Genomic DNA, 19,541 nt, shown 5'->3' on the forward strand with positions numbered 1-19,541 from the left:
CCTTTCTAGAAGAGATACACAGAAGAGTATTTTTATATTACAGTTAGATAGTATTAATCGTTACCGTTGTTTACATTATTTAATATTTCACGATTTCCAGCATCAGAAGACAGTCAATTTTTTAAGATTTTCAACGAAGGTGTCAGATCCACGTAAAGTAAAAATATACAGGTTCTTCACAACACAGTGCACGTGTGAACATAAAGCAGAAGAAAGTTTTGGGAGACTTAATTTTGATGTTGTAATATTTATATAGTAATTTTATGTGTCAGAATGTATCTAACATTTGGCATGGCCGTACGAGACTACAGAAGACGCTATGATTGATTTACCTCGATGAACGGAAAAAAAGAGTGCAAGGAAATTCACTGACAACGAACGAACTTTCTAAGGTTAGTGTCCAATCTTTGTTGATGTTTTTGTTTTAGTAATTTTGATGGCAGAGGTAGAAAAGGCCAAACAAAAGTGACCGCTTGGTGGATACATCACATGCTAGGAACGGCTGGTACAAAACCATCCATCTCCCTTCATAAAATCATGAGTTTGACTAGTAGATATATGTATTTGTGATCAATAAACTCCAGGATAACATTATTGAACCATAAATAATTGAAATTTCGATTGTCATAACCAAATTATTTTTTGAATATGGACAACTCTTGTAGATAACAACAATATAACGATTGTTTTGTAATATTCTTTTAATGAAAATTGTTAAATTTTTGGATCAACCATTAACAAAATAAAATTATCGTTTATTCATAAATGTAAATATCAGTTTACAAGTCTGTTTAATAGGATTGATAGGATGGAGTTAGTTTAAAATTTATGTATAATATTATAATCAAGACTTGTAATCTATCTTATCAATATTTGTGATTTTATAGATTTTATTTCAATTTTTTTGTATATATGACTGGTGTAGGGTATTTGGTTCGGTCCATCCTAACACATAACTATAATTTGAATTATTATTTAGCTTATCTCTTTTAAGTTTTAATCCAGTTATCATCTATATACTGATATTCTGATATATGTGTAACTTAAGGTGGATGATATATATATATTTTTTTATATAAAAGGACTGGAGTACTCCAAGTGTTTTGTTAATATATTTATTAATTTGATAAAAAAATGTTTAGTCTCACACTCAAAATGTATATGTCTCGTAATGAGAGAATATGCTAGAAGTCTCACATCGACCAAAAATAAAATCAATTTATAATATATGTATGTGGATCAAACTATACCTTACAAAACAGTTTTTGCAAGGTTGAATTGTAATTAAAATTCATTTCTTAACCAATATTATATTAGTTTTGTTTCTTCAATTTCAATATTTTGAAAAAAAATTATTCATTTTGCAAGGTTAAAGTCATTTTTTGTCAGGAATATTGAAAAATATAGATTTTGTACCGATATCCTAAAAATTATATGAAAAATAAATCACTCTAAATAAACAATTAATTATGTACCTCTGTGAATTACAAATTGCATACAAAATAATTCATCAAAAATAAATTGCTTATTTTTATCTCGCACGTAATTTGTTGACATAGTTTTTAGCCACATGTAGATATGTAATCTTTTAATATTTGCAGAAGCAACTTTTTAAATGTAAAACAATTAGAAAGTCAAATAGATAAAAAAAAAAACACAATCATATATACAAAGTATAAACAATGAGAAGAACAAGCTAGGTTGAAAACAAGTCGTTTCGTCCATTTTACATGTAGTTTCTTAGAATTGCTTTTCATCCTGGGTAGTGTGTAATTTTTTCAATGTAGAAATGTGATTTCACATATCTATTTTTATGAAATTCATAAAAAATTATAGAAATTGTACCTATAGAAATTACAAGCTAAGTAAGTCATTAAAAAAAGGCATATAAATTGATTAAATATAAAAGTATATGATGATGCTCTTTAATACTCACATACCAGTGGATGTTGTATTTTACATTCCATTAGATTAAAATACGTATTTGTAGCTCAATTGTTAGCTCTTACAATATTAGAGTATAATTTATAAAAAAAACACTGTTATATAAGAACGTATAATTAATTGAAGAATGTATATTTGAAATTTCAAATTTTGTTAAAGATTTTGATTTTTAAATCTGGAGAATTCGACAACTATATTATTATAAAAAGTGAGTCACGTTATCGATGACGTGGTATAGAAAGAGATGTGTCCAATTAGGCTGAATGGTTGATTAACTGATTCTAGAAACTTGATTTAAAATGGAATCTGATAAAAATAATGTTATGTTATTGGTCCTTTCTCGTGTTCATAGATTCTAGAAACCCATGCTTAGACTACACTTATCATACCAACATTTTATTACTCAAAATATATCACATCATTCAGGTTACTTCACCATACAAAATAAAACATTAATAATTTATACCAATCGTAAATCCTAATATTTATCATAACTTATGTGCACACAACAATTCAAACTGTTTGAGATATATCATAGCAACAGTCAAATTTTACTACTTTCTTGAAACCCACCAATTCAGAACATTCAATATTCTAAAAAACAATGTAAAATATATATAACATTTAGGTATAAAAAGTTTCAATCATATAAAATCACTTTTTTTTTACGCTTTCTTCTCATTTTAATTTTCCAATTTAGTCTATTTTTTTTCTATTTTTTTTTTCTCTCTCCACTTTCAACTACAACTAACAAATGAAAAAAAAATTTGTCATCATCACCTGAGTTCAGAGTATGCATAATATAGATTTTAAACGTTGAATTTCTGGCCAGGTATGATTTTAGGACTCAAGTTTGCTTAACTAATTGTCCTCCTACACATTTCAAATGTTTTAATTTAAGGATATTTTTTAATTGAATAATTATGAAATACTACGAGAAAGAGCCATTCTAAAATAAGTTAGAAAATAATGAGCTTAGAAAAAACATTACTCTATAACATAACCACATTGATATCTAGAGAAAACACTTTGTCTATATAATAATACAGTGAGTTGAATAGAATCATGCATCCTACGAGATCAATATATTGCAAATAAAAATTGATTAGAATAACTATTTTTATTTTTGTTTTTGTTTCTTTTCATAAAAGTAATCGGATTTCATGTTTGGAAATCTTGTTGGGAAAAAAGAGAGAAAACATAAAAAATAGAAAAAAAAGGTGAAAAGGCATTTTGTTATAAGAAAGACAGAGCAACCCAACCGTGGGAGTAGTGGCATGGTAGATTCTAGGTTTGACCAATTATTTTGGTGTGGACTAACTTTTTTTAAGGTGGAATGTTCAATTCAAATAAAATAAAATCATCAAACGAAGCTTCAACGTGGAAAGTGGTTCCTTTGCATACATTCGTACCAACCTTTTTATCTTTCACTCAGTCAATCAGAGGAGATGCTACATTCTATTCTATTCTACGAACCAAACCTTTGCACCCTATCATCACAACAAACCCTAACCAACTCTTTTCGCCATTTTCTCACCTTCTTATACTCTTCCTTTAAGTATAATTGAGATTGCCGTTCATTTGAAAATGAAATCGAATTTGAATTTGCATTTGCATTTGCATGGGTAGTTAGCCAGCTAGAAGGATTGTTGTCACTTTTAGTTAAGTTGATCATTAGTATTACACATGGTGAAACCGTACACAATTTTAAGGAACATGAGATATAAGGTTGGTTTAATGATATAGTTGGTAGAGAAAGTGAGAGACGATGTGAGTTCAACTCTCCTAATAAAATTTCAGGTTTATAATGTTGGTTTAATGAGTTTAGAAGAAAACTCAGAAAAGTTATGAATTTAACTCTTCTTACTAATAATTAACATTATCGATCAAATAAAACTCATGTGAGTTTAACTCTTCGTATTAACAATTAATATTGTCGATCAAATAAAAAAAAACTCATATAGAACTATCTTGTACCTAAATATATTAAATTAGACAAAAAGGTGGTGATATAAATTAAAGTTCATAAATTTTAATTTGACTATTTGAGTAGTAGTTTATTTCAGGTGGGTTATTTGATCTGATTTAAAAAAATAAAATAAAAAATAGGTAGTTGCTTGACGTTATCTATTTCCTGAATTATTGTTATAGTTCTATTACAAACCTATATATTCAATTTGTTTTATTATAAATTAAATTAATATTTTCTTTTACTGATTAAAACAGTTGATATACTTTCTAAAGGTCAGCTCCATCTTCGAGAAGCCTAACTTCGTCAATGCGATTGTCTTATATGCGAAACAATCATTATTGTCAATTCAAAAATAGGGTACAATTAAATATTCACCAATATTTATTAAGAAGCTTTTCAGTACATTACATATTATTTACTTTTCACATGTATCTTTAGAAAATAACCCTACTCACACAAATCACGCGCCTCGACAACATTATTCGAATAAGGCTTTCAATTATATCCAATATTATATATATATATATTAGTTATTTTGCGCAACAAAATATTAATAATTTATTTAAATTATTTTTGACAATATGATTGATACAATCATCTGATTAAAATTTGAATTTGTGTATGAAAAAGAAAATACTATTAACAGGAGACATTGCATTTAAATACAATTAGTTGCATTTATTTTAAGAAACAAGATTGAGATGCTTTGATTTGAAGAGTTAAGGTTATTTTATTGTTTGGTCGTTATTATCCATGACGGTTGCTAAAGGATAACTTATTTTATTAGTTATTTCAATGAAAAGATGTTGGAAAGCACGTGAAACCCGTTATTAGTAACATATTTAGGACAAAGAAAGGTTTTATGTCTTCTTCTTCTTCCTTTCGTGCTTGAAATGTGTGATTTCACCACGATGATGGAATGGGTTCCCAGTTGAGAAATCTGAAGAAAAGCATGGAGCATTTTGTCTTCGAATCTTGCCACTAAATTTGAAGTACCAAGATCTTCAGACCCCACTCAAACAAGGTCAACGGTTTCCAAATTCTTTTTTTATAGTTTCTGTTTTCTGTATTAACGTAAAAAATAAATAAAAAATAAAAACTTCTTAGAAACGTTCAATGTGAACGAGAGAAAAAAGAGAATTGCTAAAGAAACCCTCAAATTATTTAAATAACATAAATAAAAAAGTAATAATTAAGAAAAAAAAAATTAGGGTTAGTAGTTGATGAAGAAGAATGCGGAATGAGAGAGGAATGTGGAAATGGGTTCCAGTCACGTGGTTGGCATCCCTGACAACACGTTCATCCTCTCTCTGTTTCTATATCTCGAATTCGTGAGACTGAATCTTCAAGTTTCGTTTGTTGAAGAATCGCCATGACTACATTCTTCGCCATTATCTTCCTTTCTTCCTTCTTCTTCTTCTTCAGCAGCTTCTCAGACGCTCGTGTTCCCTTCCACATTCACTTTCACCGCACCAACTCCAATCCACTCTCAAACAATCCCAATTCTCACCAAAACCAATGGCACCCCAAAAACTCCAACCCCAAACCTCAACCCCAAAATCCCAACCCAAACCCAAACCCTAACCCTAACCCAATGCAAAATTCTAAACCTCTTCCCTTCACAGTTTTCAATTTTGACCCTCGCAATCCCAGAAACCCGTTGGCGCAGTCCTCACGCATGGACTCGCGAAAGTCGCGTCAACGCCCCCAGAACCCACTGCCACGTGCCGGAGTGAGACACGTGGCACGCGGCTGGACCAGATTCGGGGTGGTGGAACCCACCTTGTTTCGCCAGCGTGGCATGGGCATGGAGAGGAGGTTTTCTCCCCGTGACCAACGCATCAACGACTCTCACACCGGCTTCGTCAGAAGGATCCGCAAGTTCTTGAATCGCTTCTAGTTTTTATTCATCATATACATTCTAAACACCTACGTATTTCTAGACCCTATACGTTACGTAGTCATGTATTTATTTACGTATGTATCTCTTCACTTTTCATTTTATCTCTTCTTTTCTAAACCTTAATTAATCATTCCTATTTTATACATATATATATATATATTTATATATAACACAGAGGATTACGTTAGCTCTTCCTCATCGCACTTTTATGCTTTCGGATTCTTCAACTCTGTAATTTCAGGATGTATTTCAGTGAAGTTAAAAAAATAAAATGATAGTATAGTTGTAATTTCATATTCTTTAATTTTTTGAAATATATTCACGTCTTCAAAATATAAACTTAATTTTTTGTGTAATTAATCATCAAATAATTATATACATTTCAAAATTTATAGTTTTTGTAGTTAAGGATAACGTATTTATCTCACTAATTCTGAGTAATAAAGTAGAGAATCAATTATCTCATCTCTATTATTATTCCTCTACGTTATCACTAAAAGAAAAAACAAGTTGAATGTTTCTACTTTCAGATTTAGTAGGAGCAGTTTTAAATAGCTAACTCAGTATCGATCGGTATATATTTAAAACATGAAATTGATAAAAAAAAAAAATTTACTCTCACCTCACTTAAAAATAATAAATATATGAGAAAACTATTATAGGTTTGGGCTGAAACTTTTAGAAGAATACAAAATGCAATTGAATTTTTGGGCCGTGAGCCCATGGAAGTGTAAGTAATAGGGCACTCAATGCCCATTTTATTGAACCCGTGACACAAAAGTTCAGAAGATGGCTCAAGTACGAGAGCAAGACCTAATTTAAAAAAGACCCAAACATATTTGAACTTAAAATCTGGATGTTAAAAGAAAGAAAGAAAAAAAAAAAAAAAACACTCTCCATTTTATATATGTATAATTAAATTATCATAACTCTTATTTAAGAGGGAAACATTATTATTAGGTGTCTGTTTGCGCTAGTTTTTAAAAAAATCATGTCAATAATCAACCATGTGCATGCACAAACAAACATGAAGAGCTTAAATTCGTAATAGTTTTATATTTGAAGTATTTAATTATTTTAAATAAAAGTTTGTCTAATAGTTTTCAACTGTCAACTTTGAAATTTTGTGTACCGAAGAATTTGTTGATATAAATCAGCTCCAGACTCGGATTTGTACGAGCAAAAGTATTTGTTGTAAGAAAATACAAAATCGTGATTGCTTCAGATGCGGTATTCAGTCTCTGGTATTCAATTCTGCATCAGAAAATAAAATGATAGGATTGCATTTGGTGTGACTAAATATGAATAAATAAAAAATAAATATTATTAGTTTTATGATATGGTATGATACATGGATGCTCCTGATTCAAGACATGATGCGTTATAGAATTCGTTCTTCGAAAACATGTTCCACATCCAAGACATGTTCCACAATAGCCCCAACCTGCGAAAAACACGTGCTCCACTCCAAACATTCCGTACAACACATCACTCTCTGTCTTTCTTCCTTCCCTCATTGGTTTAAACAAATTCCATCCTGTCAAATTAAATAAACTTTGTTTTAAAAGTAAAGTTCCTTATTTCTAGCATAATACCAGTAGAAAAAAACTAATTTTTTTTTCTTAGTTATATATCACTAAATTACAACATACAATGAAAGACAAAATCATTTTATAAAGTAAAATTAAACTTAAATTTCACTACCGATATTATAATGATTAATATTATAGTTTGAATTTAAATCTATTATATAACAAGGTATTCAAGTTTTTCTTTTTATCTCTCTTTTCAATGTCCTCATGCATGATGTCATTAGTGTAAAAAAGTGTATTCGACATATCACATTAACTGAAAACAATTAAATTACAATTTAACTTGGACTTAAATTCCAATAATTTATTGTCAAGGATCACCATTTATTGAGATGCATTAAATAATACATAATACCCACGCAATTTTTGTGATTAGTACAAATTTTCAATTAACAAAAAAAAGTGTGTGAAAAATATGATTGTAAACATTCTTTAGTGATTGTTATAAGAAAGTGTTCTATATGACGATTTCAAATAGGCATGAAAGATTGTATAATTGCAGAGAAATAAGAAGAATTTTATTATATCATCTTGGGTGCTAAAGATATTAAATCACTTGTTTCTGTGAAACATATAATAACACGTCAAATTTATAAACTCCAACGAAATTCAACTTTAATACCAAAGTTCTTAATAGAATTTATAACTTAATTTTGTAAACAAACAAGTAAACCATTATTGTATAATAATCTAGTTTCATTTACTCCAATAGAAAAAAAAAAATCAGAGAAAACTTTAAGATCTAGTAAAAATTGAATTAATCAACTCTTAACTTATGCTATTTTTTATAGAGTTATTATTCATCTAAATTTGTTGGACATAACAATAAAACATGAACTAAATTTGGATAAAAAATTGACATCACCTTGGATTTGAAATTTGGAAGAACCATGAGACATGGATATTTCTTTACATGTGTTACTCTTTCATGTTTATTCAATATCAAACTCACATATAACTTTTTAAGAATCTTCACCTCAAGTGTGAATCTCTTTTTATATGTTAAGAAACATTATAATCACAAATATTTTACTATCGGTCTTTATTTATACACACATTTATGTGAATTTGTCATATAAAACTTACCTAGAAAACCATATCCTTTGAGCCACTAGAAAAGATTTATCACAGAAAGATTTTGGTGATCAATGTTACTTAAAAGAAAGATCACGAAGAGTGCGAACTAAAGTTTGTTCAATAGAAGTAACCCACGATCATTTTGTATAGAATTTGTACTTTGAAGATAAGTACGAGAAGGGGAAAAAAAACAAAACAAAACAGCAGTGAAGTGAAGCATAGGTTTCGCACATGGACAGACACAAGGTGTTTGTTAGGGAAGAGACTCATAGTTAACTACGATAATTTCCAACATGTTATAATCTTTCGGAAAGAGCAAGGATTTTCATATGAACGATGAACCTGTAAGCAATTAATGTTATGAAATTAGTAAAATATGTTATCATGATACAAGTTTAACATTATTAATCAGAACTGAAGTGAAATTGTGCAGTATGAATCATGGAGGGAGAAGAAGAGAAGAGAAGAAGTGGTATGAATAGGAAAATTTATAATGCAGGGAGAGCCGTATCACAAGAACTGCAAAAGGAAAACTCCTGAAGCGAGCCTTTGAGCAAAAAACCAAGGCCCAAACTGCAGCCATAGCAATTCCACTCAAAACGCTAAGAAACCCCTCTCTCACCGGACAAAAACCAAAACAAAACCACACAACACTAATATTTTCGTTTTCGTTTTCGTTTTCGTTTTCATATTATACACATCAACGTTCCACTGCTAATCTAACAAACACTCTATCAAACGGCCAGAACTTCCCAAATCAACTCGGGATCGAACGAAGGTAACCTTGCCAGAGAACAACCTTCGAACTCTGTCTCGTCCGTTACCATCATTGGATACTCCATCGAAACCGAGGTCGGCGAGTTCTCCCCCTTCCAAATCCCGTCCTCCGAAACGGTCGGCGAAAACAACTCGTTCGCCCAATTATCGCAAAAAATCGACGGCGGCGACAGCGGCAGCGACGATGACGAGGAGGAAGCAGAGGAGTTGATCTTCTCGCTCTCCTTGCGGTTGGCGTGAGCGGCGGCAGAACTGAGCTTCTTGGCGGCGATCTTTTTGGCTCTCTCCCTTTTCACCTTCTGGCATATGGCCTGGATTTTGGCGTCGACGGAGCTCTTCAAGGCGTTCAATCTGGCGGAATCTCCGAACCCTAACTTGGTTGGGTCTTTCAAATTGGGGAAATTCAAACGCGCGTACTCTCCACGTAGTTTATACGCGGCGCGGTCGTAGGCATATGCGGCTGCTTCGGCGGTGTCGTACGTGCCCAGCCACACTCTCATCCTGTTCTGGGGAAGTCTAATTTCGGCGACCCATTTGCCCCAGTGTCTCTGTCTCACTCCTCTGTAGAGCTTTTTCTTGCAAGGGTTGGTCAAAGAAGAAGTCAACGAAGCAGTGTAAACAGAGTTTATAGACGGGTTTGACAAGGAAGTGGGAAGAAGAGACCCGTTGCCGTTGCCGTTCCCGTTCCCTCGGCTTTCTTGGTAGAACTTTTGGAGGATGTCCCTCTGGCGAAGGTAAACGGAAGAGCCCAAAGGCTCAAACCCCGAAGACCCGAAGGGTTCTAAATAGTCCAACACGGAGTTGTTGCTGCTGGTAGCGTTTGTTTGGGTACAATCTGAGAAGATTGAATCAAGGGTGTTTGAGCCACTTGTTAGTATCAGCTTTGATAAGGAGGAACCAATATCAGTTCCAAGCTGTGAGTTTCTTTCTTGCATTCCGTCCATGGTTTTGGCCAAACCTTAATCTCCAGTGTCCTTTTACCGGAACAGTGGCAAGCCAAAAGAGGAGGGTTCTGCAACTGATGTAACAATGTATACGAAGAAGGTCACTGAAAAAAAAAACTGGCCCCGCTTCGTAACTGTATAAGGAAAAACAAAAAATAGTTTCTGCAAGTTCTGAAGGGAGGTTTATGAGGAGAAGAGAAGAGCAGTGAGAGAAGAGGAAGATGAAGATGATAATTAATATAGATAAGGGGTTGCGGTGGGGTTTGGAACAGTATGCTATGGTTGGAGTGTTGGTAATTACCATTGGGCAGCGATTATTTATAGAAACAGGAAGCACTTTCCTACAGATTTTTTCAAACCAATCCCTGTTCACACAACGTGATCGTTTCATTCGTCTCAAATTGTCTCTGTGACCACCTTCTCTCCCAAGCTAAATTACTTCACTGCCCTCGCTTAGCTACAGGTACTTCTCTATCGCTACATCATTAACCATTGATTTGGATAATTATTGCAGCTCAGTAGTGCAAACTTCAAATTCAAAACCTAGTACCATCCTTGGAGCAAAAGGTACATGAGATACTTTTTTCCCCAAAGTTGTAGGAAAATTTTAGTTTAAATTAAACACACTTTAGAATCTTTTTTTTTTTTTTGCTTTCACTGCTGAGATTTATTTTTATAAGTTTCATATTTTTTGCGGTTATTTTAAAAATTATTTAAGTACGTTTATATTGTTGAATGATTGTTTAAAGCGTGTGTGAAGAAATAACATGTTAACTTTTCTTTATTGAGTTAATTTTGTCACATGATATGATTTGAGTGAAATGTATGATTTATAAATTACCTCAACCTTGCATAGGAGATAGCTTTTGGTGTAACTAATTAACAGAATTTGTGCACTAATTATTTTTTGATGATGAGAGAAAGGGGAAGAGCATAGGAAATTGGCAAAAGTCAAAGGCAATAAAGAGAGGAGAGCAGTGGAAGCAACAGTGTTGTTCATTTAATTTAATCAAAGACAGGTATTAAAGACTCAAAAGAATTGCACTTGATCTTCACAAAAAGAGAATTTGCTGGAAAAGAAGAGGGGGCAAGAATTTTTATTGTATGGTTTATTAAGGGTTCGGATTTGACACCTTCGTGGTCCATGTACATATACAACAACAACAGAGGGTCCATGTCGATGACCTCTGCACTGCATCATCACCCAACGAGAAAAGCCTACTTTTGCAATTTATTGCAGCGATATATGAGAACGTGATGAGAGAGAGAGAGAGAAGAAGATACAAGTAGTTTCACAGGTCAGAAGATGTCATTCCAAAAAGGTCCTTTTCTGCGTCAGAACCACGCGTTTCCTACACCAACACGTATCATTGCCCTTCTCTTACCAGTAACATTTAATTCCCTCTTACTAAATCAAACTCACCTTTTTCTATCTTTCTACTGAATCAATATCACTGTAAAAAAATAACCATATTCATCTTCGATTTATCATCGCTGTAAATTTATCATCATCATTTCGATTTATCTCAGTGTGAGGAGCTAGAAACGATAAAAATATATTGATATATTTGTTATGGTTTGATGATAGGGGATGAAGAGCGGGTAATGTTATGTTGACTTTCAACGGTGCCAGCGAAAACAGCAACGTGTCTATGCCACCTATCTCGAAATGGAACGGTAGCATTGAATGTGAAAGCGATACTTTTGAAGTAATTTCCGGTTGAAGAGAGAAGAAGTGAATTAGTGAATGGTGACAAAATATTTTCCCAGAAAAAGGAAAAAAGAAGCAATCATGCATTTGTACAAGTAATAGAGGGTTTTTGTGAAAGACACACATGGGGAATCCAGGCATTACACACTGATGGGTGTCAGCCTCGAAGAAAGTTTGGTTACTCTTGGTGCCCACTATGAATCGTGTGTGGTGTAAGAAAGAGTACGTTAAAATCAAACTCAAATTGTGCGCATGCATTTCCAACCAAAGTTGTTGAATACTTAGTCACGACGAGGTAAAGTGAGTGGTATGGGGAGCACATGGTCATTGCCAAAGCCTCTTCATTTTTTCTTCTCCTAGAGTTTAGCTTCTCATCTCAACCAAGCTTTTAGACCCTAATTTTTCCTCTTTTTCAACTCAACAGCAAACCCTATGTTTATCCATATGTAAAAAATAATGTCTATATACGTGTCAACGCCAGGAGTGGACAAGAGAGCTCTATTTTATGTTTTTTCAAGAAAAAGGCCATGAATTTCCTCTTTTATAATATAAACTTTTGCAAGCTTCAAATCTTATCTTATATATCAGTCTTACAAGGTCGGATTAGACTTAAAATCCAACTTTTAATATGATATTATACATAATTTCAAAATTGTTTAGGTTAAAACATATAATTGTAAAATTTGACGTTAATTCGATTTATTATTTCACCTGTTAGGTTTATAGAGGAGTTTCATTGAGGAGATACAAACATCAATGAGACTTGAGTCTAACTACATAAGATATTGATACCACTCTCAACCAAAAACCTTAAGGTAATGAAATTTTAGGTCTTTATTGTTATGTAATACTCTGTTTAAATTCACACTTGAATTTTTAATATGGCCTGTTATTAGATTAGTATTGGATAATTCACATGATAAACTTTTGTAATTTAGTTATGGAAAAGATAAGGGGAGGATTATGAATTGAGCGGAAGGCACGGATTGATGATTGAATGGAGAGAGAGAGATTGTTGGAAGTGTGTGATGATTAGTGTTGATTGGTGTGTGATGATGAGGATGATGAGGATGATGATGGATGATAGTAAAGAAATTGAGAAAGGGAGAAAGTGAAAGAAGAATGGAAGGCATGAAGGTGGGGACAAGAGAGAGCAATGAATGGGCATGGCATTAAAGGCGTAAAGGTGTTTGTGAAAAGGCGTGGTATGGGATGGTAGGCCTTTCTTTGAAATGTGAGGGACAGCACTCGTGAAAGCTCCCAAACCCTTCCTTCTCTTCAATTTATTTTTCTGTACCTGCATGTGACTCTTCTCACTCTCTCAACCCTTTCTTCAACTCTTATCAGATCATGGATCACCGTACGCGTGGCAGATAATCCATGAAGGGCAATTGCGTAAATGCGGGAGCAGCAGAGAATAGAAAGGGAACGCGTGGTATTGACTGCGAAAAAGGTGTGTTTTGGCAGTATACGATTTTATGTACCTTTTTCTCATTTCCTTTCATTAAATGCAAAACATGGCTGTATACGGCGGAAAGTTGGGCCGCGCCGCGCCACTCTCTTTTCTCACTTCCTTTTCTTTTTCTTTTTCTTTTTCTTTCACACCCTTATCTCCTCCACTCTTCCATATCCATAACCACACACAAAAAAAAAAAACATCCTCAATTTTTTTCTCAGATTAAAACAAACAAAAACCTCCTCCGTCTAACATTTTTTGACTCTCCTCTCTGTATTGTCTTATCCAAAAAGGCATTTTCCGTTTTGTGTACCATGGTTGCTTTTTCCTTTCGTCACAAAGGAAAATTAGGATAGAGAAAAAAAAAAGAAAAAGAAATCGTTAATATATTGAAAATCATGTTTTTCAAAACAGTTGACTGATTGTGTTTAATGAAAATCCATATTTGGAGTGAAAATATTGGTTGTGTTGAAACTGTCGTTGTCGATTTAGCTTGGGAATTTAAAAAGAAAAAAAAAAAAGTGTTATTGGAGTATTTTATTTAGATTGGATAAAATATTAAATGTAGAGATATGTTATTTTATGTATTTGAAGGAGAAGAATATAGTTGTGTGTGGATGAAAATGAGTTAGGGAGAGAATTTCAAAGAGGTAGGTGCCGTTGGGAGAGTGAAAGCATGGCACGTCGAAGGGTGTGGATAAGATGAAGAGAAGAAGGGTCCAAACTGAGTGAGTTAGGTGACTCGGTCACAGGTCTCCACCTCCAACTCAATAATACAATCCACCTCTCTTTTTCTGTTCACATCATAAATCTTTATCACTTTTACCAATTAATACCAAAATGTTTACCCAAACTAACTTTTTAAGCTTTCACCTGTTAAGTATAAATTACATCCCTTTCTTAATAAACTGAACAACTTGTAGGAATATCATTTTAATATTTTCATTTGAATTATAGTTTTGTTTATAATATAACATTTTAATATTTTCATTTAAAATATTGGTTATATTAAGATATAATATAACTTTTAAAAATTATTATAATTGAAATATTTAAACTTTCTTGGCGAATCATCTTACTTAGTAGTAGAAAGTTTTTTTTTTTTCTCAAAAAACATCTAGTATTCTTTTTCTCGTTTTTTAGACTTTCTTTTTGAATTTAGTCACAGTTGAATCATACAAACAAACAAATAAAGGTTTAAAGACTAAGTCTTGTCACTCAAAGACTTAAAAGTTGTGTGGTGGTAAGTACCTTAAAAATAAGTTTTCTCAATGAAACCTAAGAAATTACTTAATCAGAGAAAAATATATGATGCATTTAGGATTAGATTTATCATTTAAGATTAATTAAAAATATAACAATACAAATATTAACAAATAAATAAATGAGAACTTATTCACGCCAATATAGAAAGATTTTATGATAGTTAAACAAAAATAAATGCCATCTTTAAATAATATAACACATCCTAATACAATTAGGTATAATCAAATATTGAAAAAAATAAATGATAAACACAAAAGCAAATAATTAAGAACAAAAAAATTATTTTAGTATATAAATCCACAAGAAAATTCAAACATAAGAGAAACTAATCAAAACTTAAAAAAAAAAAAAACAAATATTGAGTACTTTAACTAAAAAAACGATCACAATATTCTTTTACTAACCAAAAAAATTCATCCCGAAATTTTGAAGTCCCGCATTAATGCCAACGGTTCAAAGAAGAATAAACAAACCGAAGAAAACACACACAACAGAATATATGATCTTCATTACATATACAAAATTTTAATATAGATCATTATTTTAACTCTATTTATTACTTGCCCAAATAAAGAAAATGTTGAAAACAAAAACAGTGAAGGATAGTTTGATTGTTTTTTAATTCCATGTATCCGAACAATTTTTTTTCTTCAAAAATATTATTATTCAGACATGTAACAAACTTTTACTCATATTTCATATATTTCTTTTTTAATTTGAAAAATTAAAACAAAATACTCTTGAAAATATTTAATAACCGATAGAAACAATGTAAAAAAAACCATTTTCTTTTATTTTATAAGTTCTTCTATCATTATATCATTATAATTCTTTCCTTTCGTTTAATTTAGTTTTATTTAGTTTGATGGTACCCATTTTTGTTCGAATATGTTAGTTTGATACTCACTTTTAAAAAAGTGTCGATTGAGTAATAACTTCTAAAAAAATACTTAAATTAGGTTCTTTTCAGAACAAGATTATTAATGTCGTTAACGGTGTTGATATTTAAAATAACTTACAAAATTAAGTATTGATATTTATATTAAAATTTAGTGGTAAAAGGATAAAAGTCATGAATAAAATTAACGATGTTAATAATTTTTGTCTGAATTAAGATATTTCTTCAAAAATTAAAATTTGATTAATATCTTTTTAGAAACAAATATCAAACTAATACATCTAAAACGTCAATAGATATCATCGACTAATTAAACTTTTAATTTATAATCATAAGACTTAGGGTGACGTGCGTGAGAATAGTAGTTGGTGAATGTCAAACGTGTCGTTGGGCTCTGTTTATCGTTCCCAAGAAGGCATGGTGGTGTCCAAAAATAGTATAGGTGCTTTCCATGTGTACCAAAATTATTGGAAGCATTATCAAACATTGAAAATTCAATAAATCTAACTAAATATTCAAATATTGTTTTTTAATATGATAAACTAATATCTTTCGTTGCACTCAACCCAGTCAGTTAATAAACGTCATTTAAAAGTATCCTTCGATCTTATTTTGTATATTTTTATATCGTGAAGTTCACACATTCATTTAATAAAAATTAACTATGTATTTTTTTTCTTCTAAAATTTATGTTCTTCCAACTTTTAAGTTCTTAAAGATGATATTATCATATTTTAAGGTATTATTCGTTTCAGATTTATTTTTTTAGAAGGTATTTTGGAGTTTTAAAGAATAAAATATATTTAAATTGTCATTAATCTAAATACTTAGATAACATGAAATTATTTCGTGTTCCAAATCAATAGTTAAGATCTAAAAAAATGTGTGTTTATCTTTGATGGAGGGTAAAGAAACTAGAATTCATGTTTAAAATTTTATTTTTTGTTTATAAATCTTTCAATCTATTTTAATAATTTAAATATGTTTATAAATTATGTTTTAACGTTGGAAGTCTCGTGTGTGTGTGTGTGTGTGTGTGTGTATATATATATATATATATATATATATATATATATATATATATATATATATATATATATATATATATATATATATAAAAGTGACTGTAATTCTCACCTTACAAGCTGATTTTGTCAGAGTCAGGTTAAAGTCTATCCTAACGATATTTTTTGGACATGCTGTTATATTCGTTATCGGACCGCTAACGGACCGTTGGTTTTGTGAGATTGAGTTAGGCTTAAAATTCACTTCTAACATTTAAAGTCTAAAAATTTTAATTTTATCTTTAAAATTTGTTTCAAATATTAAAAAAAGAAAACATATTTAAATTATTTATGATTATGTATAAAGACATTAAAATATTAACGGAAAAAAATATATTTGAATTGTAATTATCTTGACTCTTTTAAAAGTTTATAAGGGAATTAAGGTGAAGTTGGAAGTGATGATAAACGAAAATAAGTGAATTAATTTGAAAGAGAATTTAGTTTGAAGGATATAGTGAAGTAGGAACGAGTGGTCCATGGCGGTTTGACCTTTGTTTCCATGCAGCTATGAGCTGTGTGTGTTTATACCATTTTTTTCAAACCTTCTTCTCTCATTACTGTCTTTTCAACTCTGACTTGGTCGGTTTGACAAAATAAACTCCTCTCTCTACTTTTCTTAATCCATTTCTTTCAATTAACTTAGATATCATTTTATAATTCTCTGTCAACTATGAGAATTAAATGGAAGAACACAACGTTTCTTTTCTTCACCAAAGTCAACTACAACAAGACCTGGTCATCTCGTCGACTCCATTTTTTTCCATTTTTTCTTTTAATTTTGGGACATGCAATGCAACTTTTATAGATCTCATCATGTTGTCAACGAAAGCTTACTAAGAAAATGCAAGATAAACTATAATTAATGTTAGGTTTAGAGAAGAAAAGGTTTACTGAGATATACAAGATATACAACATTAATGAGACATGATTTCAATGAATTTATGGGTCTTTATTTTTATATAACGCTACACTTTCTCAATTTTATTTCTCCGTAAGATATTATTAATTTAGAAGGCACAAAATTATCATCACAACCAACTTAACATACTTTTTAAATACAAATATAGGTATAAACAAGTGATTTTTTTAAAAAATTACCATAAACTTATTTAAGTTAATGCAAAGATGAATTGAAGATGTAAGGGCTTCTATTTAATTGGAGAGGCTATCTGGTAGTAAGTCGTAGTTCATAAAGTCGTCGTTAAATTGAAATCATTTGATTTAATAACAAAATAAGTGATAAAAGATTCTAAAGTTTTTTTTTTTAAATGAAAAAAAAAAATATATATATATATATATATAATAATAATAATAATAATATAATTTTAGTTGTTGTGATCTGATAGAAGTCCCAAATCGAGATACGTTGACTTTTGAAGCTTGAAGAAATCATGTGGCCTACGATCAGCGCCGACATCACGTGGTCTGTTCATAAAAACATTATTTTCCAACAACCTTTTGTTTTTTGAAGGTTCGTTTTTAACAAAAAAATTCGTTCAATAATTATTAATGTCCTGTTATGCACTATAAATTGCCGCCTTAAGTCAATGGGTAACTAACTATTTTCTACAAAAAATAATGTATACATATTTTTTCCCACTTTTTATTTTCTTATTTAACAATTCTAAATGTGTACACAATCTTTTTTTCTCGTCAATTCCCTTGTTAGTAAAAACATTGCGTATTCATTTTATTCAATCCTGGTCCAAGTAAAGTTCTGTCTATGAATTTGGCATCTGAACCTGTGAATCACGTATAACAAACATTGAGTAAATCATTTTTCATTTTCTAACATTGTTTCAATTGGTTACATTAGTTTTTAAAATCAACAAAATAGTAATTTCATTCATATAACGATAAACTATTAATTAATTTAGTTTTTTAAAATGAGATTAATATATCTATTAAAAAGCCTAATTCACGCATTTTAGTATATAAAGTGATATGAATTAGGAACACATGTGAGTCTCATGTCTCATGGACAATTGTTTTTGATTCCTTAAATCTAACTATTGAAGAAGGAAGAATCATGACCAGAACAAAATTGTAACTATGAATGGTGCTTCTTAACAATGGAATCTAAAATTTTAAGTTGGAAAAATACTTTTAAAAGAGTACAAGACCTCATCATGTTACATGTGACATTAATAATTTGATGGCAGAGATTAAGTGAGGTAGATCACAATTAAATTATGATATTTACATTGTTTTATTCTTAGGTCATAATTGAATCGTGATATTTGAATTGTTATACTTTTAAATAAAAAAAGTTATATCCTAATTAATAAATATAAGTTTTGATAAATGTTTTATCCAAACACATTAATAAAACATTCAAAGACATTAATATGTTATTTATGGTTTTCAACATACCTAACTCTATTAAGAAGAAATTTGAAAAGATGAGAAACATTGGAAACTAAATCAAAGCTCGTGATAAAACCAAAGATCAGATGAATTTGTATTGTGCCAAATTATCATAATTCCTAACAAAAAAGATCACTTCACCAAACAAAGTCCTTAATACGAGGTTATGATAAATTTAAGCAAGTTTATCGGTGTATTTAATTGAAAATTAATTTTATAAAACAAGTAGTTCTATAAATATGTCACTTTTTATAATAGTTTTATTAATAATAATTACTTCAGAGACATATTCAAGATTCAAAAACATTTTTTTTGAAAATTACGAATATTAATCAATTTTTTCAACGGCTAAACTTGAAGTCGTTTTGATTAATAACATGTTTTATTGGTTGTCTGATAACATTTCTTTGACGGGTACATTGAAAGACTAGTGAATAGTGATTGCTGCAGAGGTGACAAACAAAGAGAGAACATTTTAAGAGAAAAGGAAAAAAAAAAAAACATAACATTTCGCTAATATAGGACTTACTTTTGTTCTTACGAGGTTACAAAAACAAACGAACCTAG

General features: G+C 30.7%; 2 protein-coding genes across 2 annotated transcripts; one reads left to right on the plus strand and one right to left on the minus strand.

Moving 5' to 3' along the window:
- The first annotated feature begins 5,255 nt into the window (after nt 1-5,255).
- LOC146888529 (uncharacterized) lies at nt 5,256-6,111 on the plus strand. Its single transcript, XM_085669201.1, has one exon. The coding sequence runs from the start codon at nt 5,289-5,291 to the stop codon at nt 5,814-5,816; it is 528 nt and encodes a 175-aa protein (XP_085525327.1). The 5' UTR covers nt 5,256-5,288; the 3' UTR covers nt 5,817-6,111.
- Nucleotides 6,112-8,958: 2,847 nt separating this feature from the next.
- LOC114167168 (Integrase-type DNA-binding superfamily protein) lies at nt 8,959-10,642 on the minus strand. Its single transcript, XM_028052162.2, has one exon. It carries the CDS (start codon nt 10,207-10,209, stop codon nt 9,223-9,225), a length of 987 nt encoding a protein of 328 aa, XP_027907963.1. The 5' UTR covers nt 10,210-10,642; the 3' UTR covers nt 8,959-9,222.
- Nucleotides 10,643-19,541: the final 8,899 nt, after the last annotated feature.

The sequence above is a fragment of the Vigna unguiculata genome, chromosome 2 (genome assembly GCF_037176805.1).
Source record: "Vigna unguiculata cultivar grain cowpea cultivar isolate G323 ecotype 2 chromosome 2, ASM3717680v1, whole genome shotgun sequence".
In the NCBI taxonomy this organism is placed as follows: domain Eukaryota; kingdom Viridiplantae; phylum Streptophyta; class Magnoliopsida; order Fabales; family Fabaceae; genus Vigna; species Vigna unguiculata.